The sequence below is a fragment of the Amaranthus tricolor genome, chromosome 8 (assembly GCF_026212465.1).
Source record: "Amaranthus tricolor cultivar Red isolate AtriRed21 chromosome 8, ASM2621246v1, whole genome shotgun sequence".
Classification (NCBI taxonomy): domain Eukaryota; kingdom Viridiplantae; phylum Streptophyta; class Magnoliopsida; order Caryophyllales; family Amaranthaceae; genus Amaranthus; species Amaranthus tricolor.
In genome coordinates this window covers 14,316,303-14,342,328 of record NC_080054.1, presented here as the reverse complement: position 1 = coordinate 14,342,328, position 26,026 = coordinate 14,316,303, and the positions used below count along the sequence as shown (strand labels likewise).

At 37.9% G+C, this 26,026-nt stretch overlaps 1 protein-coding gene across 1 annotated transcript; it reads left to right on the top strand.

Annotated features, from left to right (window-relative positions):
* The first annotated feature begins 4,114 nt into the window (after positions 1 to 4,114).
* Positions 4,115 to 22,630, top strand: LOC130821241 (uncharacterized). The gene is made up of 2 exons (XM_057686924.1): positions 4,115 to 4,250; positions 19,636 to 22,630. Exon 2 carries the CDS (start codon positions 21,103 to 21,105, stop codon positions 22,027 to 22,029), a length of 927 nt encoding a protein of 308 aa, XP_057542907.1. The 5' UTR covers positions 4,115 to 4,250; positions 19,636 to 21,102; the 3' UTR covers positions 22,030 to 22,630.
* The last annotated feature ends 3,396 nt before the right edge of the window (positions 22,631 to 26,026 follow it).

Genomic DNA, 26,026 nt, shown 5'->3' with positions numbered 1-26,026 from the left:
TAATAGAATTCAGTTTTTGGTGAATGAAAATCTTATTCAAGTAATTGGTGCAATTACAATCCTGAGTATCATCTTTGTGAGTGAAGCAAGGAAGTATTCAGTCATTTCCACGAAGGTTGAGAGAGTGAATCTCGACTCTAGTGTGAGGAGGAGGCCAGGGATCAAGTGAAGATTCATTGTCTCCATCCACGACATAGAACCATTCATCCGAATTGTTCTTGTCACCCTTCTGTTTTCATTCAAAACAGAAGGTTTGTTTGTTCTGTGTGTATCACGAGTAGTCTTGGCAACTGATGCAATTATGAAGAGCTCACAATTCAATATCAAATACGTACATAATTGTATCAAAGCACTAATAAAGCCCATTGAACCTCCACGTACTAAACATGCTGATCATAGCTTGAAGGAAGGAGATCAACTTCAAGATGGACTAAACATGAACATGAAAGCATGGCAAGAGCAAGAGGAAACACAAGGAAGCCTTCTAGCAAACATCAGACAGAACAGAAGGCTGTTCCCAGGTCAGCAAGCTACAGAACAGCAAAGACATCGACCTGCCTGGCAGCCCACCTTGCGAATCATGGAACGCCCAACTTGGTGCACGTATGAGCGAGGAAACCCAAGGGTTGTCATCTCTAGACATGGAATATTAAGCCAAGACTTAGAGCTAGCACGGAGTGTCCTCACAGAACCCACAAGAGCAGCTCCAAGGTCAGGTGTTCGCCAACTGTTTGATAGTGGATGATTTCAGAACACCAACCTGACGACCAGCCCACCTTGCGAGCATTGGAACGTCTAGCTTGGTGTGTGTATGAGCGTGGGGTTTCGAGGAATGGCATCTTTAGACATGGGAGAAGAGGCCAAGACTCAAGGAACACACAGAGAGTCTTCACAAAGCCCATGGGAACAACTACAAGGTCCCACACTCGTCAGTTCTGGACATAGGCTAAAATCAGAATACTTAGACTAATTTTCATGTTTCTGTTTTGAGTTGTATTATGCACGTGTTTGTAATAATAGGCACGGGGTAGTTTAGTTTGTTAAAACCCCCAACTAGCCGTTGATAGCTCTCTATATAAGGGCATCCCCATTGTAACAAAAACTCAGTTGTTGATTAATAAAAAGTTCATTCAGTAATTGAGAGCAATTACAACCCTGAGTATCAACTTTGTGAGTGAAGAAAGGTAGTATTCAGCCATTTTCCACGAAGGTTGAGAGAGTGAATCTCGACTTTAGTGTGAGGAGGAGGCCAGGAACCGAGTGAAGGTTCATTGTCTCCATCCACGACATAGAACTATTCATCCGAATTGTTCTTGTCACCCTTCTGTTTTCATACAAAACAGAAGGTTTGGTTTGTTCAGCGTGTGTCAAGAGTGGTCTTGGCAACGTTCTTGAAGGCATTTAGCGGGTTCTTGGATCATTCCACTCCATACTCGCATCAATTGGTATCAGAGTCGCGTTTCGAGAAGGGACACGATCAAGAAGAGTCGAGAAGATCAGATAAAAGAGGGCAACATACGTGCTGGTAAGAACAATCTGGAAAATCAGGTATTGTGCCTTTTTTTTTCAATTTTCACGAATACAGGTACGAATTCAATCTTATACTTCTATAATTCAATCTTTCTTTGTTAATTACTCATTTGTGATTGTTGTTAATGTAATTTCTGATAAGAATTGGGTAGAATTTGTTGTGAATCATTAAGTATTACGTTTTTCTTTCAAAGATTGATCATAACAATCTGATTTGCGAAATTTATTCTGAAAAATTAGGGTTTGGTATTTGTGAATTTGTCTTTGTTCTGAAAAATTAGGGTTTGCACTTGTTGTTGCGTTAATTGTCTGAAGCATTTAATATCATTAGACTATTCATTGAATTTATGTGCAAAATTTGTAATCCATGATATCACATTCTCGGTTTTTCATTGCATAATCACATTCAGAAACAGAACACCCAAAGTTTGTGTCAGAATTCTGTTATTGCCCAGAAATTCGTGTGCATTGGTTACTTTTGTGAGAAATTTTGTTCTTCTTTTTGTGTGATTTGATAAAATTGATCCTAATCAAAAGATTTTGGTGTAACAATTCTAAAGAATCAAAAAAATCCAAGTGTTGCTTGTTGAATTCTCACTGCTGTCAGAAGCCATTGAATCCATATGTGCTATGCTCTTGTTATTACTGTGCACCTGAATTGTTGCTTCACTTATTGATGTCAAGTAGTGTACATTCATCTGTATATGGTATTGGTACTGTTTTGTAATAAATTTGTTGCTTTTCCCCTTGCTACTGTCAGAAGACATTGAACCATCCATGCTGTGCTCTTGATTTTTTTTATTGTACATCTGGAAAAAATCCATTTCCTTTGCTGATTCAGAAGATAGCTATCATTTGTACTGTGTTCTTGATATCACCTGTATATCTAAGTCATTGCATGATCTATTGCTGTAAGGAAAATTCAATTCAGTTGTGCTTATCCTTAGAAACTAACAGTGAGTGCATATTGATTGTGCATCTGAAATTTTGCTTCTCTCATTGCTGTCAGAAAGTACCAATTCAGTTACTGCGTTTGTTATTGTTTGTACATTCATCTTCGTTTCTGAAAAATTACTGTTTAAGGATTCGTGAATTGTGGCTCTGAGAATATCATGAATTTGGATGAAAGATTTGCTGCGATGGCTTTAGCTATCCAACAGCCCTCACAAACAGTGGCTAGGTTAGCCATAAACCAAAATGAAGGAAAATTAACAAATCTTAAACCCCCATCTCCATGTAAGACCATGACTACTCCTACAAAACTAAACAAAACAAGTTATGTTCTGAATGAACGTGACTGTCACAAGGGAGTTCAGATTTTTGTTGGAAGAGGATCTAGGCATTTGATCATAAAGAAAACTAGTAAGGATCAAACCCAACTGAACCATATCAGCTAGGCTCAAATGGAGATAGCAGCAAAGACTCAAGAAGCAACCCAAGAAGAATGGAATTCAACAACAACAAGAGCAACAAACACCACCATGTTGATTTTGATGGAGTTTGTATAGCTTCTGATTTTATGCACATTAGGCCATTATCTACACATGACAAGGAGATTAAGATAAATCAAAATAATAAGGAAGATCATGAACTAATTATGGGAAAACAAGGCCAAGAGTTTGAAGCATCAAATGAATACAGAAGACCTGCAGTAACCCAAGATCAGAGACATCAGCAGCCTCTGACCAATTCCATTGACCAGGCCACCTTGGCGGGCCTACCCAGACGAACCCTAAGCCCATTTGATGACGTGAAGGACATAATTGGAATCTCCACACTGGAACATAGCCACCATGGTCCAAAGGTTCTACGCATGATCATTGGAAGCATGTGGAAAAGTGAGGCAAAGGTCACACAGTCAACATGGTCAGTAAGCTCAAACATGCAACAGCTTCTGACCACTGACCAGGCCAGCTTGGCAAGCCCATCCAGACACGACCTGAACCCATATGCTGACGTGGAGGGTAGGGTTGGAATCTTTGCACAAGGTTCTAGCCACCATGGTCCAAGAGCCCTCTTGAAAGTCAACGGAAAGGCATTGAAATCAGAGCACAAGGTCGCTTAGTCAACAGATCAAGCCAACAGCTACTGCACAGTCTTGAGTATTCTGTTTTAAGCTTCTTAAGCGTGTGTATAGGCACGTGTGTAGATATGACCGTTAATAACTGTTAGGAATCCATGTAAATAGCCTACCTCTCATTCCTAGCTCTATATATAGTTGATTCATGCATTGTAATGGACGTTGATTGTTGAATAAAATTCCAAATTTCAGAAAATTTCAAGTGTTTGAATTTTCTCTTCAATTGCTTGCAATTGGGTTACCAAGGGTCAGTCTACCCTTCGTGATTGTGCAACTCCTTGATCAGTCTTTAAGATTGCACGTCATTCTATCCAAGAACATTGATACTTCCATTGATTAATCAAAGGAATTCATCATTGTTGCGTTGAAAAGGGGCTTGGCAGTCCACCTCTTGTCAAGGCACTGTGTTCAGTCTTGGAATATCCTCAATATATCTCCGTTTTCAATCCATTCCCATACGTTTTCATTGCGTGTTTGGATCAATTGGTATCAGAGCAAGGACGTGTAGGGCTTGAATTTCATCATCAGTCAGTGGTGAAGACGAGTTCTTAATATCCTAGTTGGTATCATCAGAGCAATCAAGAAGTCAGGCGATTGGATTGTTCGTGTTCGATTTCAGTGGCAATCTCTACAAATTTCGGTTGTTTTTCTTCCTTTTGTTTAATTTCTTTGTGAATTAGTGTTCCTGCATATAATTCGTTGCATTTCCATTACATTTGTTTGGTCAATTGTGCATACATCATCTGAATTTCACGAAATCGGTTTTAAAACCCTAAAGAACTCAGTTCTTGAAGGAGTTTCTGAAATTGGCGATTTTCCTTTGCACATCCGTTTAAATTTCATTTGAATTAGTTAAAATAAAGTTACATTTACATCATCATTGCATCCTGTTTACAAATTCATTGTGATTGTGGCTATACATTGCATACCATCACAGAAATCACATTGCTGTTCTGATTTGTGTGATATTGATATTCATAATTGATTTTTCACACCATCTCGTGCATATTTGATTGTCATCAACAATAACTAAGGAATTTGCATTTAACATACCACCTAAAGAACCAAGTAATTGATGTTAAGTCATTGCAAGGAAGGCTGCACAGAACACAATTGTGCAAATCTGAATTTTCTGTTGAAAAACAGAACCATTGTTGCATTAATCTCTTATTCTTGGCATATTTGGTTGTCATACATTGTTAAATAACAAATTCAAATTAGCAAGTTCATGAAAAATACAAGGTGATTGTTATTGTTTCAGTTTAAAATAAATTGTGCACAGAACACCATTACCACTTCTGATCTCTGTTGCAAAACAGAACAATTTGCTGCATTCAGTTCTGTTGGCCTCTTAAGGTTTTGATGATGACTTTACCTTTAATAAACAAACATATTATTAGAGATTGTTTTGTAGGAACATATCCGATTTAATGTGAATCGTTGATGAAGCCTATGACTTGATTCGTGGAAGCTGTACATGTCTCAAATATCCAAGAAGTTGGGCAATGGCTCTGGAAAACAGTTTACTGTTCCTAGGAGTTGAAGTTCTGACGAAGGTTGTAGATGGAGACAGTGTGCTGTTCCTTACGATGCAGGTCTGAAGAAGACATTGACTGGAAGATTACGAAAATTAAGTTTTCTGTTTTTGGTTAATGTAAAAGGTTAAAATTTAATTAGTTGCTTAATTAAATTTATTTATTAATTGGCAAAATAATTTTAATTCGCCTAAAAACATGGAGAAAATCAATTCCTTGTTTATCTCCTATAAACTCGGAATTCAAGAGACTTGTTCTCTACTTTGAATTGGTCTCCTACAATTTAGGATCTCCTTGACCCATGATGTTTTAACCGTGCATACAGCAGTTACATTCCACTCTTACCTTTAACTAACTTCCCGTTTTCTTTGGGAGTAAGTTAGTTATGGAGAACGTGGGATATGTGCAGCTCCTGGAGAACATGGGCTGAGTGCACTGCTTGCTGTTCCCCTTTTAAAAGAGGGAACTTACGGTTCAGATGGGTATGCATGAATTAAGAGTGTCCATCAAGAGGGAGATTTATTTGAGAAAAATATTCTAAGTTTTTAATGCCAATTAATTCATAATATTTTTCTTAAAGCAACTATTTCATTTTGATCTTTATGAATTGGCCTTGTAAAGGGTAATTGAGTGTTATTGTTGTAATTAGACTTGTGGGAAGTCTAAGGGTAGTAGAAGAGAGAATCGTGAGAAGAGAAAGAGAAGGAGAGAATAGAAGAGAGAATTAGGTCTAAGTTGAGAAGCTTTGAGAAAAGCACTTAGAGAATTGAGAAGCTTCAAGTGAAGCAAATTATTGTTATGTGTAATTGTAATTGATTGCCTTAACATAGTGAGAATTTTGAAATCCCGGGGGGTCGTGGTTTTTCCTTCTTATTAGGCCAAGAAGGTTTCCACGTAAAATTCTTGTCTCCTTTATTATTTCTCTTTTCGTTTTCAAGTTTAAGTTTTGTTCTTTACTTGATACAATTCCGCAAAAAGTTGAGCAAAAAATCTTAAACTAACAACACAACAATTCACCCCCCCTCTTGTTGCATTCGATCATCTATTAACATTCCTACAATTGGTATCATAGCCCTGTTCCTCATTTAATCAGAAAACCCTGAGTGCAGTATCCTGTTCCCTGTCAAGATGTTGAAGATGAACGAACGTATGGAAGAAGGTTACTCTACACAAAGGCCACCTATGTTTGATGGGAAATTTTATACCTATTGGAAAAATAGAATGGAAATATTCATTAAGGCTGAAAATTACCAAGTATGGAGAGTTATTGAAATTGGAGACTTTGAGGTGACGACCATCAACTCCAATAACGAAGTAATCCCAAAGCCAATCACTGATTATGAAAAGGAAGACTTTCAAAAGATGGAGATGAACGCTCTTGCTATCAAGTTACTTCACTGTGGGCTTGGTCCAAATGAGCACAATCGAATTATGGGTTGCAAAACCGCAAAGCAGATTTGGGACCTGCTCGAAGTTACCCATGAAGGTACTAGTGAAGTAAAGAGATCCAAGATTGATTTGCTGATGTCCAAATATGAAAGATTCGTCATGGAACCTAGGGAAAACATTCAAGAGATGTTCACTAGATTCACGAATATTACGAATGAGTTAGTCTCTCTTGGTAGAATCATTCCCGTTGATGAACAAGTTAGAAAAGTGCTTAGGAGTCTTCCTCAAGACGAACGCTGGAGAGCAAAGGTAACAGCCATTCAGGAGTCCAAAGATTTCACCAAGTTCAATTTGGAAGAGCTGGCTGGTTCTCTTATGACCCATGAATTGCATTTGGGAACAGTTGACAGTTCTCGACACAAAGGACTGGCTCTAGCAGCAGATGATAGCGATGAATCTGAAACTGGTGAAGAGGAAGCAGCACTGTTGGCACGAAAATTCAAAAAATTCTTCAGGAACAGAAGATATGGAAATCAAAGAAATAACAAAGAGAAGGGAACAACGAACGTGAAGACAAGTTTTGAATGCCACAAGTGTGGGAGCACTGAACACTTCATCAAGGATTGCCCTCAATGGAAAAATGAGAAGGGCAAGGGAAAAGCAAGAGAAGTTGGAAGACAATATAAGAAGGGTAATTTCAAAACTGATTTTAGGAAAGCAATGATAGCAGCTTGGGGAGATACGGAGAGCGAGGTTGAGACAGAAGCTCCAGTGGAGGAGGAAACAGCAAACCTATGCCTCATGGCATCTCATGAAGAATCCAAAGAAAAAGAGGTAATGCTTTCTGTTCCATCTCCTAAACAACTGTCCAACATGAGTAAAAACAATTTAATCAAATTACTTTTAGAGAAACAAGAAAAGCTAGATGAAAAAACAGCTAAGTGTCTCCAGATTGAGAAAGATCTTAACTTAAGTGAAGATCATATCTCATATCTAAACTCCTTTAGAATCGATGTACAAAGTAGATTTTTTGATTTATTAGATAAAAATATAATTTTGAAAGAGCAGTTGGAGAAATTAAAACAGGAATTTATCACTCTTAATATTGAATTAAATCAAAGCAAATTGTTAGGATTAAAATCGGTTGAAAATGATAAAACCACTCATGAGTTTAGCACGGAAGTTCAAGAAATAAAATTAAAACTAGAATCAAGTGAGAAGGAAAATAAGTTCCTAAAAGATCAAATAAACTTAAGAGGAAAAGGGAAAATCAAAGAAATTCCCAAATGGATTCTAGATGCTAAAACTAAGAGTAAAGAAGGTCTAGGCTTTATTAAGAATGATAAAAAGAAAAAGGTATACGTAGATCTTCCTAGTAGTAAAGTCTGTTCCTTCTGTGGCAAAAGTGGACACCTAAAACATCAATGTATAAAGAGGGAACAGCATGTCAAAGCAAATAAAAATTATGTCGAACGTACATGGATTAAGAAATGTGATTCAAATATTGTCGACAAGGAACCCAAGGATGAATGGGTTCCTGCACCTAACCATTAGTTTGCTTTGCAGGTTCAAGTGAAGGGGAACAACTCATGGTATCTCGACAGTGGGTGTTCCAAGCATATGACGGGTGATAAATCTAAATTTCTCTCACTTGAAGCCTATGATGGGGGAACAGTAACCTTCGGTGACAACATGAAGGGTGAGATAATCGCCAAAGGAAAGGTTGGAAGGTCTAGTTCCCATGCCATTGATAATGTATTTTTAGTCGAGAATTTAAAACACAATTTGTTAAGTATTTCTCAATTTTGCGACAAAGGTAACTCTGTTAAGTTTACTTCTGAAAAATGCATAATTTCTAGGAACAGTACAGGAGACCCTGTGCTGGAGGGAATCAGAAAAGGGAACACCTATGTGGTGGACCTGGACACTGTTCCCAGAAACAGTCTAACGTGTTTAAGTGTTATTGAAGAAGACCCACTTTTTTGGCACAAGCGATTAGGTCACGCTAGTTTTTCATTGATAAACACATTAAGATCAAAAGACCTAGTTAGAGGTTTACCATCTATAAAATTCCTTAAAGAAGAAGTTTGTGATCCTTGTGCTAAAGGAAAACAAGTGCGGTCATCCTTTAAATCAAAAAACGTTGTGACTACCACTAGACCATTAGAATTAATTCATATGGACTTATGTGGACCAATGAGAACACAAAGTCGTAGTGGCAAAAAGTATGTATTTGTTGTTGTTGATGATTACAGTAGATTTACTTGGACATTATTTTTGGCAAGCAAAGATGAAGCTTTTGATGAGTTTGTTTCCTTTGCTAATAAAACGCAAAAATCTACCAATAATCAAATTGTTCACATTAGGTCTGATCATGGAAAAGAATTTGAAAATTCAAACTTCATGAATTATTGCAATGAACATGGCATAAATCACAATTTTTCCGCACCTAGAACACCACAACAAAATGGTGTGGTAGAAAGGAAAAATAGGACTTTAGAAGAAATGGCAAGGACAATGTTGATTGCTAGTGGTCTACCTAGGAATTTTTGGGCAGAAGCCGTTAACACTGCATGCTATATATTGAATCGTGTACTAATTAGACCAATCACTTCAAAGACACCCTATGAATTACTTAAGGGTGTTAAACCAAATATTTCCTATTTTCGTGTGTTTGGATGCAAATGTTTTGTACATGTAAATGGAAAACGAAATTTGGGTAAATTTGATGAAAGAAGTGATGAGGCAGTGTTTCTTGGTTATTCATCACAAAGCAAAGCTTACAGAGTATATAATAAGAGAACAATGAGTGTAGAAGAGTCTGTTCACATAATCTTTGATGAAACTAACTTTTCAACAAGTGAACAGGAAACAAGTAATATTAAAATAGGTCTTGCAAATTTGGAAGATGAAGATGAAGGAATAAAAGTGCAAGATCGAGGAACAGCAAGCGAACAGTCGATACAAGAAGAGGCAGAAGAAACTGACCAAATCCAGGAACTGCCAGCACAACAGGACCAGCAGACTGTTCCCAATCCAGCTGTTCCCACAGATGAACAAAATGATCTAGTAGCTGAACAGAATGTCAATCAAGTTACTGAACAAGAACATGCTACTGTTCCTTCAAGAGAATTTGTGCCTAAACCTTGGAAGTATCAAAGATATCATCCTCTTGATTCAATTGTAAGTGATATAAATAAGGGAACACAAACTAGATCTCAATTGAGAAACTTTTGTGCACACTTTGCGTTCCTATCATCACTTGAACCTAAAAATCACGAGGAAGCTTTAAAGGATTCCGGTTGGATAGTTGCCATGCAAGATGAACTAAATGAGTTTGAGAGAAATAAAGTGTGGCACTTGGAACCCAAACCGAAAAACAAGAAAGTTATTGGTTTGAAATGGGTATTTCGGAACAAGCTTGATGAGCATGGTATAATTGTTAGAAATAAAGCTAGACTTGTGGTTAAAGGTTATAATCAACAAAAAGGTATTGATTACACTGAGACTTTTGCTCCAGTAGCAAGGTTAGAGGCTATCCGAATCTTAATTTCTTTTGCTGCATTTATGAATTTTAAGCTATATCAAATGGATGTGAAATGTGCTTTTTTGAATGGTTATCTTGATGAAGAAGTTTTTGTGGAACAACCCCCAGGTTTTGAGAATACCTCTTGTCCTAATCATGTCTACAAGCTTGACTAAGCCCTATATGGCTTGAAGCAAGCACCTAGGCAATGGTACGAAAGACTTTCAAAGTTTTTGATTCAAAATAACTTTGTAAGAGGAAAAATCGACAAAACCTTGTTCTTTAAGAATAAAGGTTCTCATATTTTGGTTGTTCAAATTTATGTTGATGATATTATTTTTGGTGCTACTAATGATTTATTATGTAAAGAATTTGCTAACCTTATGGGTACAGAATTTGAAATGAGCATGATGGGAGAATTAAATTTCTTTCTTGGTTTGCAAATTAAACAAACTGAAAATGGTATTTTCATTCATCAACAAAAATACATCAAAGAACTTCTTAAGAAATATGGACTAAACAACTCTAAAACCAACCACACACCTATGGCTACCAATGTTAGACTAGATGAAGACCTAAATGGGAACAACGTAGATCAAACCATGTATAGAGGCATGATAGGTTCTTTATTGTATCTAACTGCAAGTAGACCTGATATTTCTTTTAGTGTTGGTTTATGTGCTAGATTTCAATCAAGTCCTAAAGAATCACATCTCACGGCAGTAAAGAGAATTTTGAGATATTTGAAGGGAACAGACGACTTGTCCCTATTTTATCCTAAAAGTGATGTTTATGATTTAAAAGGTTTTAGTGATGCAGATTATGCTGGTGATCTTGTTAATAGAAAGAGTACATCAGGTATGGTACAATATCTTGGCTCATGTTTAGTTTCATGGAGTTCCAAGAAACAAAATACGGTTGCATTATCCACTGCCGAAGCTGAATACGTAGCAGCAGCAGCTTGCTGTTCCCAAATGCTTTGGATAAAACAACAACTTAGAGATTTTGGTATTAAAGTTGAATGCATTCCTATTTATTGTGATAATACTAGTGCCATATGTATATCTAAAGATCCAGTGCATCATTCACGTGCTAAACATATACATATTAGACATCATTTTCTTAAGGATAATGTAGAACACAAAAATATTGTATTGAAGCATGTTAACACAAATGAACAAGTTGCAGATATTCTGACCAAACCACTTCCTAGGGAACAATATGAAAAGATGAGATTGGAACTTGGTATGATCAAGCTCCACTAAAGTTAGTTGCATATATTTCCCTTTGAAGCATTATGAGAATGAAGAGGTCAGGAATCAATCTCAAAATCTTGATTGAAAATCAATTATTGCATGGATCAGGTAAACACGTAATAAAGTTTGTACTATGAATGTTTTTACGTTTGCATGTTGTTAATTCAAACAGACCAATGCAATATGTTCATTATTTTCTCCATAATATTTCATAAAATAATAATTCATTTTGTTCTCGAAAAATTATTTTATTTTATTTCATATCTTTTCATATTATATCATCACATTGTTTGGAAATTAGTACAGCCAACTTAAAATTAAAACTAATGGGAAATGGTTTTTAATAACCAAAATACACAATCCTTCCATATCTAATGCATTGATGAAAAGGCTTTGATGAGATGGGACGTTTGATAACTGTCAACTCTCTTTAAAAAGCCCTCACTACATCACAATCACTCAAACCGTCATTCTTCTCCCTCCTCACAAACCTTCACAAGAAACTGTCCTTCTTCTCCCTCAAACCTTCAACACTCAACCATGAAAACTCCCAAATCAAGCAAGAACACATCAAAATCTGGAAAGAAAGCGTCCTCATCCCACCAAAACATCCAGCCGACACCCTTACAAGTTGTTCATCCATCCCCATTGTTAAAAGATGCACCACCACCAACACCCTCACAAGAAACCACTGACAGTGCTCGACCAAAACGCAAATCATTCACACCAAGAGGTGAATCATCATCCCAAACTGCCAAACGTTTGAAGCAAGTCGACCCAAATAGTGCCGAGGAGATTGCTAAAGAGATGACTGTTGGATTTGGGGTTGACAAATTCTGGTATGACTCTACTTACTTTCCACAACTCCATGACATTTTAAAATTTCAAGAATGGGAAGGTTTGATGACTGAATATTGTTGCAATTCTCTCTTCCCAAATATCATGAGAGAGTTTATTTCAAACTTTTCAAATGATTGTGGTAAGTGTTCCAGTGTGGTTAGGAACATTAAAATAGAGTTTAATAGTGCTTTATTGGCAGAATGGTTTAAAATTTCGAATGTAGGGTTTGATACATACAGTATTGGTGCTAAGATAGTTTTCTCTGGGATAAATGAAAAAACAATCTTTAAGTTTTTAGGGGTTGAACAGAAAAGGGGTAAAATCAGTCACAATGTGTTGTCCCCATTGCATAAATTACTTTATAATGTAGCACGAAGATTCATCTTGCCCCGAAATTCCAAAAGGAGTGAGGTGAGTCTGCGTGATGCAACTCTGATTTATTGCATGGATAATCAAATCAAAATCAATTTTCCATCTTTAATGATTTCGCATTTGTCTGACTGTATAGAAAAGAAAAATGTTGTAGGGTATGGGGGGCTGTTAACTTGGATTTTCCGTAAATTTGGTGTGCCATTGGATGGGTTGGAGTACCCAATGGGACCAAATATGAAGATTGGTGCTCGTTGTTTGAAAAACTTGCATTTGAGAGTGACTGATGAGGGGGTATTAATAAATGACTTAGAAGAAGTTGTTTTTGTTGGTTCTGATGATGAAGAAGTAGAAGAAGAAGAAGAAGAGGAGGTTGAAAAAGAAATAAAAATAAAGAAAGAAAAAGGAATTGAAAAAGAAAAAGAAAAAGAAAAGGAAGAAGAAGAAAAAGAAGAAGTAAAACAAGGGCCTGTTCCCAGTGAAGCAGAAAACAAGGGGGAACAGGAAGAGGAGACTAAAGTTGAGGGGGAACAAGGAGAAAAGGAAGGAGATTCCAGTGATGAGGAGGTCGTGATTGCTAAGCTGAGGAAGGGTAAAGCCACTCAGAGGAAGAGTAGGAGGCTTGTTTCAAAGGGTAAGGCAGTAAAGGTTGATGATGTTACTTCAAAAACCATTCCTGAGCCTACTTCATATGACCCTCCTTCTCCCAAGCCAACCACTCCACCACCAACTCAAACCTTATCACCACCTCCATCACCCATTCACTTCACACCACCACCATTTCCATCCTCTCCTGGTGTTGGTTGTGCTGACCCTACTCCTACAGCATCTTCAGACTCCATCCTTTCAAAACTCCTTGATCTACAGTCTCAATTAATTGCATTTCAGGATGAGACTCGTGTCTCGCTAGCTTCAATTGTGGATCAGCTGAACCAAATGGAACAACGCCTTGGTGCCAAGCTGGACACAGTGGAGGTGCAGACTGAGTATATTGATGAAGAGACTGCCCCTTAATCCTCTCCCTCTGTTTTTAAAAGAACTTATTGGTTGTATTACTTAACAAACAATTTCTCTTTACCTTGTACCATCCGGGGTACATTGTAGTTGTAATCTTGAACAATTGCTACTTTTCATTGTTTTTATTTTCTATGGTCTGTGGATATTAACTCTATGCAGGTTTAATCATTGTTCATAGCACTTGCTTTTATTATTGTTGTTTGTTGCTTTCATCACTAACAAATCTATATGGTTTGTGCTGAGATTTGATAACTCCCAATTCTTTTTGATTGATGTCAAAAGGGGGAAGATAAATTATTGCACAAACTTAACAGGAGCAGTGATTACACAGTTACATATCTTGTTGATTTATATTGATTCTTATGAATGCAATGTGTGTTTTATGTTTTTTTTGTGTTTTATGTTTTTTTTGTGTTTTATATTTGTTTTGTTTAATTAGTTATGTTATTATATTAGTTTTTCATAGTTTTATTATATTAGTTATTATGTTAGTTTTATTGTGATTAGTTTTAATTATGTCAGGATATTTATATTATTTTAACTTAGTTTATTTTATTGAAGTTTTAAGTTAATTACTTTGAAAATTTTAGAAAAATATTTGATATTTTAGAGTAAACTGTTTGATTATGAATGCTTGGTAAATTATATTCTAACAAGTTGATTTGCTAAGTTAATTAGAGTTACTTTAATCTCTAGTATGCTCTATGTATTATGTTTTACTCTATTTTGCACTTAAGTTTGTTTATAAAGTTTGCCATCATCAAAAAGGGGGAATTTGTTGGCCTCTTAAGGTTTTGATGATGACTTTACCTTTAATAAACAAACATATTATTAGAGATTGTTTTGTAGGAACATATCCGATTTAATGTGAATCGTTGATGAAGCCTATGACTTGATTCGTGGAAGCTGTACATGTCTCAAATATCCAAGAAGTTGGGCAATGGCTCTGGAAAACAGTTTACTGTTCCTAGGAGTTGAAGTTCTGACGAAGGTTGTAGATGGAGACAGTGTGCTGTTCCTTACGATGCAGGTCTGAAGAAGACATTGACTGGAAGATTACGAAAATTAAGTTTTCTGTTTTTGGTTAATGTAAAAGGTTAAAATTTAATTAGTTGCTTAATTAAATTTATTTATTAATTGGCAAAATAATTTTAATTCGCCTAAAAACATGGAGAAAATCAATTCCTTGTTTATCTCCTATAAACTCGGAATTCAAGAGACTTGTTCTCTACTTTGAATTGGTCTCCTACAATTTAGGATCTCCTTGACCCATGATGTTTTAACCGTGCATACAGCAGTTACATTTCACTCTTACCTTTAACTAACTTCCCGTTTTCTTTGGGAGTAAGTTAGTTATGGAGAACGTGGGATATGTGCAGCTCCTGGAGAACATGGGCTGAGTGCACTGCTTGCTGTTCCCCTTTTAAAAGAGGGAACTTACGGTTCAGATGGGTATGCATGAATTAAGAGTGTCCATCAAGAGGGAGATTTATTTGAGAAAAATATTCTAAGTTTTTAATGCCAATTAATTCATAATATTTTTCTTAAAGCAACTATTTCATTTTGATCTTTATGAATTGGCCTTGTAAAGGGTAATTGAGTGTTATTGTTGTAATTAGACTTGTGGGAAGTCTAAGGGTAGTAGAAGAGAGAATCGTGAGAAGAGAAAGAGAAGGAGAGAATAGAAGAGAGAATTAGGTCTAAGTTGAGAAGCTTTGAGAAAAGCACTTAGAGAATTGAGAAGCTTCAAGTGAAGCAAATTATTGTTATGTGTAATTGTAATTGATTGCCTTAACATAGTGAGAATTTTGAAATCCCGGGGGGTCGTGGTTTTTCCTTCTTATTAGGCCAAGAAGGTTTCCACGTAAAATTCTTGTCTCCTTTATTATTTCTCTTTTCGTTTTCAAGTTTAAGTTTTGTTCTTTACTTGATACAATTCCGCAAAAAGTTGAGCAAAAAATCTTAAACTAACAACACAACAATTCACCCCCCCCTCTTGTTGCATTCGATCATCTATTAACATTCCTACAAGTTCATCATTGCATATTTGCATATTGCATAGCCTTGTGTGTTTGCATTCATATAGATCATCATGAATTTAGAAGAAAAATTTGATGCATTAGTAAATATGGTCACTCAATTGAGTTTAACTGTTAATGAGTTGAAGAACACCACACCACAGTACCCATCAACTCCACAACCTAACCCTAACCATGAACATGCAAAAGAGGATAAAACCATGAGAATTGATATTCATGAATTTGATGGCACATCTCATGATCCAGAGGTGTACATTGAGTGGGAGAAAGGGGTAGAACGCTACTTTGAATTTAAGGATACACCCCCAGGCCAACAATATAAAATAGCCAGGGCAAAACTGACCATGTTAGCTGCAACATGGCTGGAAGGCTTACAAAGGCAAAGGCAACGTGAGAATAGACCTAAGATTCATTCATGGGAGAAACTTAGAAAACGCCTAAGGAGAAAGTACATTCCCACTAATTACAAGTAACAACTCTACACCAAGTGGAGTGATTTGAGGCAAGACCCTAGGACAGTAGCTGAGTGTATGCAAGAAGGGGAAAGATTGACTGCCCTGTGTGAGAAAAACGAACCAGAAGAGAGGAAGATTGGGAGGTTCTTAAGTGGGTTAAGGGAAGACTTAAGGGAGAGAATGGAGGTGATGCAGAACTTGACTTATGAAGGAGCATGCAATAGTGCCCTAACATTTGAGAAATCAGCAAAGAGGAGAGCTGCACAACCTACACCCTTGGTCAGTAAAATGAGAGAACACAGCAACCATAGGGCACCTACACAAAACACAGCACAAGACTCACCTGTTGGCAATAGGGAAGCTGCACATTTTCCTCACAGCAGTACTGCACAGCACTCCTCTAAAATTAGGGAAACACAGCAGTATGCACCCATTCTTAAGACTATACATGTTGATAATGTTGAAATAAACAGGCTGCACTTGCAAGCTTCATCTACATACTGTGAGATGAATGGGTTTTATTTCATAGAAGATGAGATTACACAACCCACTGACAGCAAGAGTACACAACCTCACAACACCATCACTAGTCCTTACACAGAGAAGGAAACACCTACGCATTTATTAGGAAAGAAGGAGTGTTATGCCAAGGATGATAGTGTTAGACACATAACCAATCTAACCTTCTATAAGACCATTAAACTACATGGAATACTTAAAGGTGTTAGTAGTTATGAGGATCCTAAGCCCCCTTGAACCATATTGGGATGGTTCAATGATGATTCACATAAGCAACATGGATGAAGAGAAATTCATGGAATCAAACTCAAGCTTGAACACTAATCCAAGAACAGAAGAAGAGAATTCAGAACTCAAAACGACCACACAGACCACACAGCAGAATCAGACGTCAACTGTCAAGCAGCTGACCTTGCAGTCTTTGCCTAGACCAACCAGGAGGGACTCAGAGGCCATGGAAGATAAAAATGGAATCTTGGTACATGGACCTTCATCCCTTGGCCCAAGAACGTTGCTATACATCATAGAGAAGCCACCGAAATCAGCTGTGAAGGTCAGCCAGTCGCAAGGTGTGCCAGAACAGAACAAATCAGCATTTCAGAATTGTTCTGACCAGCTGACCTAGCATGTTTTGGCCCGATCGTGTTTCATGGTATCTTGTGCCACCAAAGGTAGAAATGGAATCTCTACACTAGGACCTTGCTACCAAGACTCTTAGTGACCATTATCAACCTTTTAAAGAGCACAAGAAAGTAAAGGGAAGGTCGCCTGGTCAACAAGTCTCTTCAGAAATCAGAATGCTGAGTTACTTTGTTTTTTCATTCTTTTAAATAAACTCATGATGTACACGTGTCCCTTTATGACCGTTATAATTAGTTGGACGTGTCATTAGCCTTCTTATTGTATTTCCCTCGTCCCATAAGTCTATAAATAGATGGCATTAGCCTTGTAATAAACAAGTTTAAGTTTGAAATTTCAGAAAATTAATTCATTGGATTTTGATCCTTTGTTTTCTCCTTGAATGTGTATGAACATTCAACGATCTTGAGTAGTGCAAGATCATCACCTTTTGCAACTGAGAGTAGTCCTTGGTTGTATTAAGGGGATTGTTGGCCTTGGAGGGTTAAACTCCTAGTCTTTCAATTCAAGATTCACCCTACAAACTTTTCTGTTTGTGTGAATCATATCACTGTTTCATGTGTGTTTTGGGTTTGTTTGGCTATCACATTACGTGGAATTGAAGGCTGGATTAGATCTTCACATTGCATTGAGGATTTCCAACCCAAACACGCATCAATTTGGTATCAGAGCATTTGGTTACGGTTGCCGGAAAATCAAGAAAAGCCTTGTTCATCCTGTTTGTGATTTTACAGTCTGTCTGGTGAGAAATTTATGCATATCTTTTTGTAGACGTAGAATTTCATCAAATCCTTTTAGAGAAATCAAGGTTAGTGTCTTAACTTTGAGTTCTTGAAAGAAAAATTGGATTTCACGTTGTGTGCAAAATTTGGCGCAAGTGTTTGCACAAACTGCAGAAACAGCATCTTGAAAATTCAAGATTCTGATATGTGGTTCATAAATGGTATTTCTGATCTTTTCTTCATATCTTAACGTTTTAATTAGAAGAAATAAAGGTTTGCAATCACATCTCACTTTATATTACGTGCAAATTGATTTTTGTTAGGGCTATGCATTGCATTGTAATCACAAAAGTCAGAATCCTTAGAAACTGATCTTCTGTGATCAAGTGATTTTGCTGTTCATAGTAGTTATTCCTTTTCTTTCTTATTTTCTGTCTTAAATAATCAGATAAAATAGGGATTTGCATTAGAATTTCATTTAATTCAAAGTACAAATTGATTTTTTGCTGTTGTGTGCACAGTATACAGATTCATAGGAATCTGATTTTTTTCTGATTTGCTTGTATTGTTGCATTCTTTTCTTTCTCTGTACATCCGTGTTTGCTTTCATTCATATAGAGCATCATGAACGAGGAGGATAAGAGATTGTTCATTCAGGAAGCATTAGCCGCCATAGACCATAAGTTTGCTGAATTTACCTTAATGAACCAAGATAGGACTCCTCAAAACAGAACACAAGAGGATATGAGTTTGAGGGTAGATGTAGCTGAGTTTAGTGGCCAATTTCTTAAACCTGAGGACTATATTGATTGGGAGACCAGCCTTGATAACTTCTTTGAGTGTAGGGACACACCCTTAGACAAGCAATTCAAAATGGCCAAAGTAAAACTCACAAAACTAGCTGCCACATGGTTCGAGAAAGTTCAAAGGCAGAGGTTGAGGGAAGGGAAAGAGAAGCTGAAATCTTGGGAGAAACTTAAGAAAAAGATGAGGAGGAAGTATGTGCCTAGCAATTACACACAGAAACTCTCTATGCAATGGAACACAGTCACCCAAGATAGTGAACATGCACTGATGTTAGAGCAATATTCCAAGAAAAGAGCTACACAAATTAATGAACCATCTGTGCATAGTAGCAATCAGCAGCACTTGAACACTAGTTCCTCCACCAAGACCAGTAGCATTGAGTCTAAGAGTGTCACACCAATCAAAGATGTTGTTTGTTATAAGTGTCATGGTCATGGTCATTCCAAAGTAGATTGTCCTAACAATAGATCCTTCACCCTACTTGAGTGGGATGAAATTAAGAGCAAGGAGAGGCCTAAGACCATCCTTGTTAGCATCAATGGTAGGGAGGAAGAGATGGGCACCATTACTAATGACAATGACCCTGATGGCACCTACATACAGAAGGAATCAGGGGAGATAGCACCTTATATTTCTGATTCAGAATCAGAAAGAGCGCATATACCCTGAGGAAGAACATAGGGCTGTTGTGATTAGGAAAAGTCTACACACCACCCTTAAGGGGAAGAAATCTGTACCTCCTCCCAAAACCAATCAACCTATACACTTAATAATGAGGAAAAACTAAGAGAAAGAGCAGAAGGCAGCAGGTCAATGTTGGATAGTGAGCACTAAGGAAGATAAGCCTATAAGTAAGAATTTTTCAGTTGTTTCTCCTGCTTCATCACTAATTGATCTCCTTGTTTTATACAGATATAACACTAATGTTCATGAGCATGCTGAGTATCTCCGGAAAAACCACAAACCAGTGCATAAGAAGTTGAAGAAAACAAAAGCAAGACACCAGCACAGAGCGAACAGAGAAGCAAAACAGAACAAACTGATGCAGCTTGGTGAATTTGCATGGATTCTACTCAAGCAAAGAAGGTTTCCTCACTTCAGGAGGAATAAGTTAATAACCAAGGCTATTGGACCATTTCAGATAATTATTAAATATGGGGACAACTCAATGAAATTGAAAATAACAGAAGGATTTGACATACCTCTTACCTTCAACGCAGGGGACTTAGCTCCTTACTTAGGGGATGCTGAATTGAGGGCAATTCCTTCTAAAGAAGGGGGGAATGAACCATATTGGGATGGTTCAATGATGATTCACATAAGCAACATGGATGAAGAGAAATTCATGGAATCAAACTCAAGCATGAACACTAATCCAAGAACAGAAGAAGAGAATTCAGAACTCAAAACGACCACACAGACCACACAGCAGAATCAGACGTCAACTGTCAAGCAGCTGACCTTGCAGTCTTTGCCTAGACCAACCAGGAGGGACTCAGAGGCCATGGAAGATAAAAATGGAATCTTGGTACATGGACCTTCATGCCTTGGCCCAAGAACGTTGCTATACATCATAGAGAAGCCACCGAAATCAGCTGTGAAGGTCAGCCAGTCGCAAGGTGTGCCAGAACAGAACAAATCAGCATTTCAGAATTGTTCTGACCAGCTGACCTAGCATGTTTTGGCCCGATCGTGTTTCATGGTATCTTGTGCCACCAAAGGTAGAAATGGAATCTCTACACTAGGAACTTGCTACCAAGACTCTTAGTGACCATTATCAACCTTTTAAAGAGCACAAGAAAGTAAAGCGAAGGTCGCCTGGTCAACAAGTCTCTTCAGAAATCAGAATGCTGAGTTACTTTGTTTTTTCATTCTTTTAAATAAACTCATGATGTACACGTGTCCCTTTATGACCGTTATAATTAGTTGGATGTGTCATTAGCCTTCTTATTATATTTCCCTCGTCCCATAAGTCTATAAATATATGGCATTAGCCTTGTAATAAACAAGTTTAAGTTTGAAATTTCAGAAAATTAATTCATTGGATTTTGATCCTTTGTTTTCTCCTTGAATGTGTATGAACATTCAACGATCTTTAGTAGTGCAAGATCATCACCTTTTGCAACTGAGAGTAGTCCTTGGTTGGATTAAGGGGATTGTTGGCCTTGGAGGGTTAAAATCCTAGTCTCTCAATTCAAGATTCACCCTACAAACTTGTTCTGTTTGTGTGAATCATATCACTGTTTCATGTGTGTTTTGGGTTTGTTTGGCTATCACATTACGTGGAATTGAAGGCTGGCTTAGATCTTCACATTGCATTGAGGATTTCCAACCCAAACACGCATCACCCCTAACATTCGTCTGAGTCATTTCTGCACTATGTTGAGCACAAAATTAATATTCAATGTTGCATGGTACCCTCAACTGGATGATAAAAGGAGAGTGACCAATAAGACCTTGGGGCATATCTTAAAGAACTTAGTTGAGGAGAACAACAAGGATTGGAGTGAAAATTTAGCCCACTCTGAAATTGCACATAATGGAAATCCTCATCTCCATTCTGAACATTTCTCATTTGCATGCATGTATGACCTTAATCCTTGGAATGCTACTACCTTAGTCTATTTACTTTTACAGGACAAAGGTGTATGGAACACCAGGAAGCCAACAAGCATAGTTCCACACACCGCTGCTCAGGTGCAAACAGTAGCAAAGACCTACTCTGTTGATGCAGCCAACAACCATGATGTTTCACCCTACCACACGAACTTAGAATTGAGGAAAATTCTTTTTCAAGAAGGGGGGATTGAACCATATCAGCTAGGCTCAAATGGAGATAGCAGCAAAGACTCAAGAAGCAACCCAAGAAGAATGGAATTCAACAACAACAAGAGCAACAAACACCACCATGTTAATTTTTATGGAGTTTGTATAGCTTCTGATTTTATGCACATTAGGCCATTATCTACACATGACAAGGAGATCAAGATAAATCAAAATAATAAGGAAGATCATGAACTAATTATGGGAAAAAAAGGCCAAGAGTTTGAAGCATCAAATGAATACAGAAGACCTGCAGCAACCCAAGATCAGAGACATCAGCATCCTCTGACCAATTCCATTGACCAGGCCAACTTGGCGGGCCTACCCAGACGAACCCTAAGCCCATTTGATGACGTGAAGGACATAATTGGAATCTCCACACTGGAACCTAGCCACCATGGTCCAAAGGTCCTACGCATGATCATTGGAAGCATGTGGAAAAGTGAGGCAAAGGTCACACAGTCAACATGCAACAGCTTCTGACCACTGACCAGGCCAGCTTGGCAAGCCCATCCAGACACGACCTGAACCCGTATGCTGACGTGGAGGGTAGGGTTGGAATCTTTGCACAAGGGTCTAGCCACCATGGTCCAAGAGCCCTCTTGAAAGTCAACGGAAAGGCATTGAAATCAGAGCACAAGGTCGCTTAGTCAACAGATCAAGCCAACAGCTACTGCACAGTCTTGAGTATTCTGTTTTAAACTTCTTAAGCGTGTGTATAGGCACGTGTGTAGATATGACCGTTAATAACCGTTAGGCATCCATGTAAATAGCCTACCTCTCATTCCTAGCTCTATATATAGTTGATTCATGCATTGTAATGGACGTTGATTGTTGAATAAAATTCCAAATTTCAGAAAATTTCAAGTGTTTGAATTTTCTCTTCAGTTGCTTGCAATTGGGTTACCAAGGGTCAGTCTACCCTTCGTGATTGTGCAACTCCTTGATCAGTCTTTAAGATTGCACGTCATTCTATCCAAGAACATTGATAATTCCATTGATTAATCAAAGGAATTCATCATTGTTGCGTTGAAAAGGGGCTTGGCAGTCCACCTCTTGTCAAGGCACTGTGTTCAGTCTTGGAATATCCTCAATATATCTCCGTTTTCAATCCATTCCCATACGTTTTCATTGCGTGTTTGGATCACCAACTACAAACCAAAGCCTTGACATCATTAGAAGATAAGGCATTAGATTGTGAGTTGATTAAACCCTTGGCTAAAGATGATAATGAATTAAATAAATTACATATGGAAAACTCACCTACATACTGTGATCATGTCAAACAACAAACCGAGACATTGAATTCACCAGCGGATGAAGCATTAGGCACTGAGCTGAACAAAACTATACATATTGATGATGTTGAATCAAACAAACTGCATTTACAAGATTCATCTACATGCTGTGAAATGAGTGGCTTTTATTTCATGGATGACACTATCATTGACATTGATCCTGTTTGCAGGTACTATATAGATGATGAACAAGGGACTGTAAGGGTGCTGCAACCACAAAACGAACTCGAAAAGCATATCGTGGTAGAAGAGGAGAAGTGCAGTGCCAAAGGAGAAGATGACATCAAGTATGAGGAGCTGCAAAAAGGAACCTTCATAAGGAAGCATGTGAACAAACTGAGTAGCCACGAAATCTCAACAGCTTCCACCTTTGATAACATAAGAAAGCATGAAGGCAACGCAGAATTGAGGACAATTCTGTTTAAAGAAGGAGGGATTGATTCAATTATGAAGAGCTCACAATTTGATGCGTGTTTGGGTTGGAATTCCTCAATGCAATGTAAAGAACTAAGCCAACCTTCAATCCCACGTATTATGATAGCCAAACACACCCAAAACACACATGAAACAAGGATATGATTCACACAAACAGAACAAGTTTGTAGGGTGAATCTTGGATTGAAAGACTAGGAGTTTAACCCTCCAAGGCCAACAATCCCCTAAGTATAGCCAAGGACTACTCTCAGCTATAGTAGGTTGAAGATCTTGCACTACTCAAGACCCTTTTGAATGTACATACACATTCAAGGAAGAAGCAAAGGAAACAATCCAATGATTCTGAAATTCTGAATTTTATTCAACTTGAAACTTGTTATTTACAATGCTAGAGACGCCTATATATAGACTTGGGGAAAGGGGAAAGTACATTGGCAAGCTAAGGACACGTATAACTAATTATAACGGCCATTAAAAGGCACGTGCAAAACATGTGCACATTAAAACAAGAGAACTTGCTAAACAGAAACATTCTGACAATCTAATGAGCAGGTGACCTTCCACGTATCTTCTTGTGCTCTTAAAATGATTGTTGATGGCCATGATTATTCGAGGTGGCAAGTTTCTAGTACAAAGATTCCATTTCTACCCTTGGAGGCCCAAATGCTTGGAAGATACGATCTAGCCATGTCTAACAAGGTCAGCTGATCATAAGGTTGGTGTTCTGAAATCAGCCACTATCAAACAGCTGGCGAACACGTGACCTTGGAGCTGGTCTTGTGGGCTCTGTGAGGGTTCTCCATGCTAGCTCTAAATCTTGGCTTAATATTCCATGTCTAGAGATGCTATTCTCCAAGTTCCCATGCTCAAACACACAATAGGCTGAACGTTCTAGACCTTGCAAGGTGGTCTGGCAGATGACATGACGTGCTGCTGGTTCTGTTGTTTGTGGGCTTTGAAGCAGCCTTCTGTTTTGCTTGCGTGTTATTGTGAGGCTTTCCTTTGTTACTTCTTGCTCTTGCCTTGATTCCATGTTCATGCTTGGTCTAGCTTGGGATTGGCCTTCCTCAATTGTCACGTCCAAGTCAATATGTTCAGCAAGGACAGTAGGTAAGTCAATGAGCATCAAATCAGTAGGTTGCCTAACCATGTCTCCTCCTCCTTGGTTTGTCTTGGCTTGTGGGTTGTCCTCATGATCCATATTTGGATCATTCCCTCCTTCTTCAAAAAGAATTGTCCTCAATTCTGCGTTGCCCTCATGGTTTCTTGTGTTATCAAAGGTAGAGGCTGTTGAGACTTCATGGTTACTCAGCAAGTGCACATGCTTCCATGTCAAAGGTCCTTCCTGCAGCTCCTCATGTCTGAGTTCCTCTTGTGTTTGTAGCAGCCTTTCAGTCCTTCGTTCAATATTTGTATGGTACCTACAATCATAAGAAAAGTTAGTAATCACATCTTCTATGAAATAAAAGCCATTCATCTCACAGCATGTAGATGAAGCTTGCAATTGCAGGTTGTTTAATTCAATATCATCAATATGTATGGTTTTAATCAGCTCAGTGTTTAGTGCTTCATCTTCTACTGAATTCAAGGCTTTGATTTGCTGTTTAGCTTGATCCTCACTAATCCTTGTGGTGGGCAGGTCCTCCTTATTTAGTTCAACATCAGCAGTAGGTATACATTTAATCAAGTCAGTGCCTAATGCTCCATCTCCTACTGATTTCCAAGTTTTGGGTTGCTGTTGGACTTGGTTCTCACTAATCTCCTTAGTGAACATATGCACAAATTCTTCCCCATTCTGAATTTCTTTGTGGTATTCACTGTGATTCAGAACATAGCTTGTTTCCTTGTCGTACATGAATTGAAAATCATTTTCATTATAGTATGCAGATGGATCTTTCAAACGCAATTTATTCATTTCAATATCATCAACAGTCGTAGGCTTAGTCAACTCAATGTCTACAGTTTTGCCTTCTAGTTTTTTTAATGCTTTGTTGTGCTGTTGGTCTTGTTCCTCATTAGTTTGTTTCATAATCAAATGCCTAGATCCTCTTCCATTCTGAACTCCCTTATGACAGTCACGTTTGGTCAGCTCATACCTTGCTTTGTTTTGTTTTGTAGGAGTAGTCATGGTCTTGCGTGGGGGTAGGGGTGTACGATTTGGTAGTTGTCTATAGTACAAGGGCACGTATTTCATTCTGAGGTGTTTCTTCAGTTTAGCCCACGTGTTAATCTTTCCCTTGTTCTCCCTCCTTCTTTGCCCTTGCACTCTCTCAAGCCATAGAGCAGCTAGCTTGGTTAGCTTGCTTTTGGCTAGTTTGTATTGCTGTCCTTCATGGGTTTCTTTGATCTCAAAGAAACTCTCCAACCTAGCCTCCCATTTCAAGTAATCCTCGGGTTTTAAGGATTGGCCACTAAACGCAGCTAAGTCTACCCTCAAGCTTCCTTCCTCAGTGGTTCTGTTTTGATGATTTCTGTTTTGGTTCATCATGCCAAGTTCAGCAAATTTGTGGTCTATAGCAGCTAGGGTCTCTTGAAGGAACCACCTCCTATCCTCCTCATTCATGATGATCGATGCAAAACAAAATGATACACAAATGTACAAGAAAGAAAAGAATGCAACAATACAAGCAAATTAGAAAAATCAGCAAATCAGATTCTTTGGAATCTGTATTCTGTGCACACACAACAGCAAAATCAACTTGTACTTATGATTAAATGCAATGCTCATGTAAGGCCCTATCCTACCT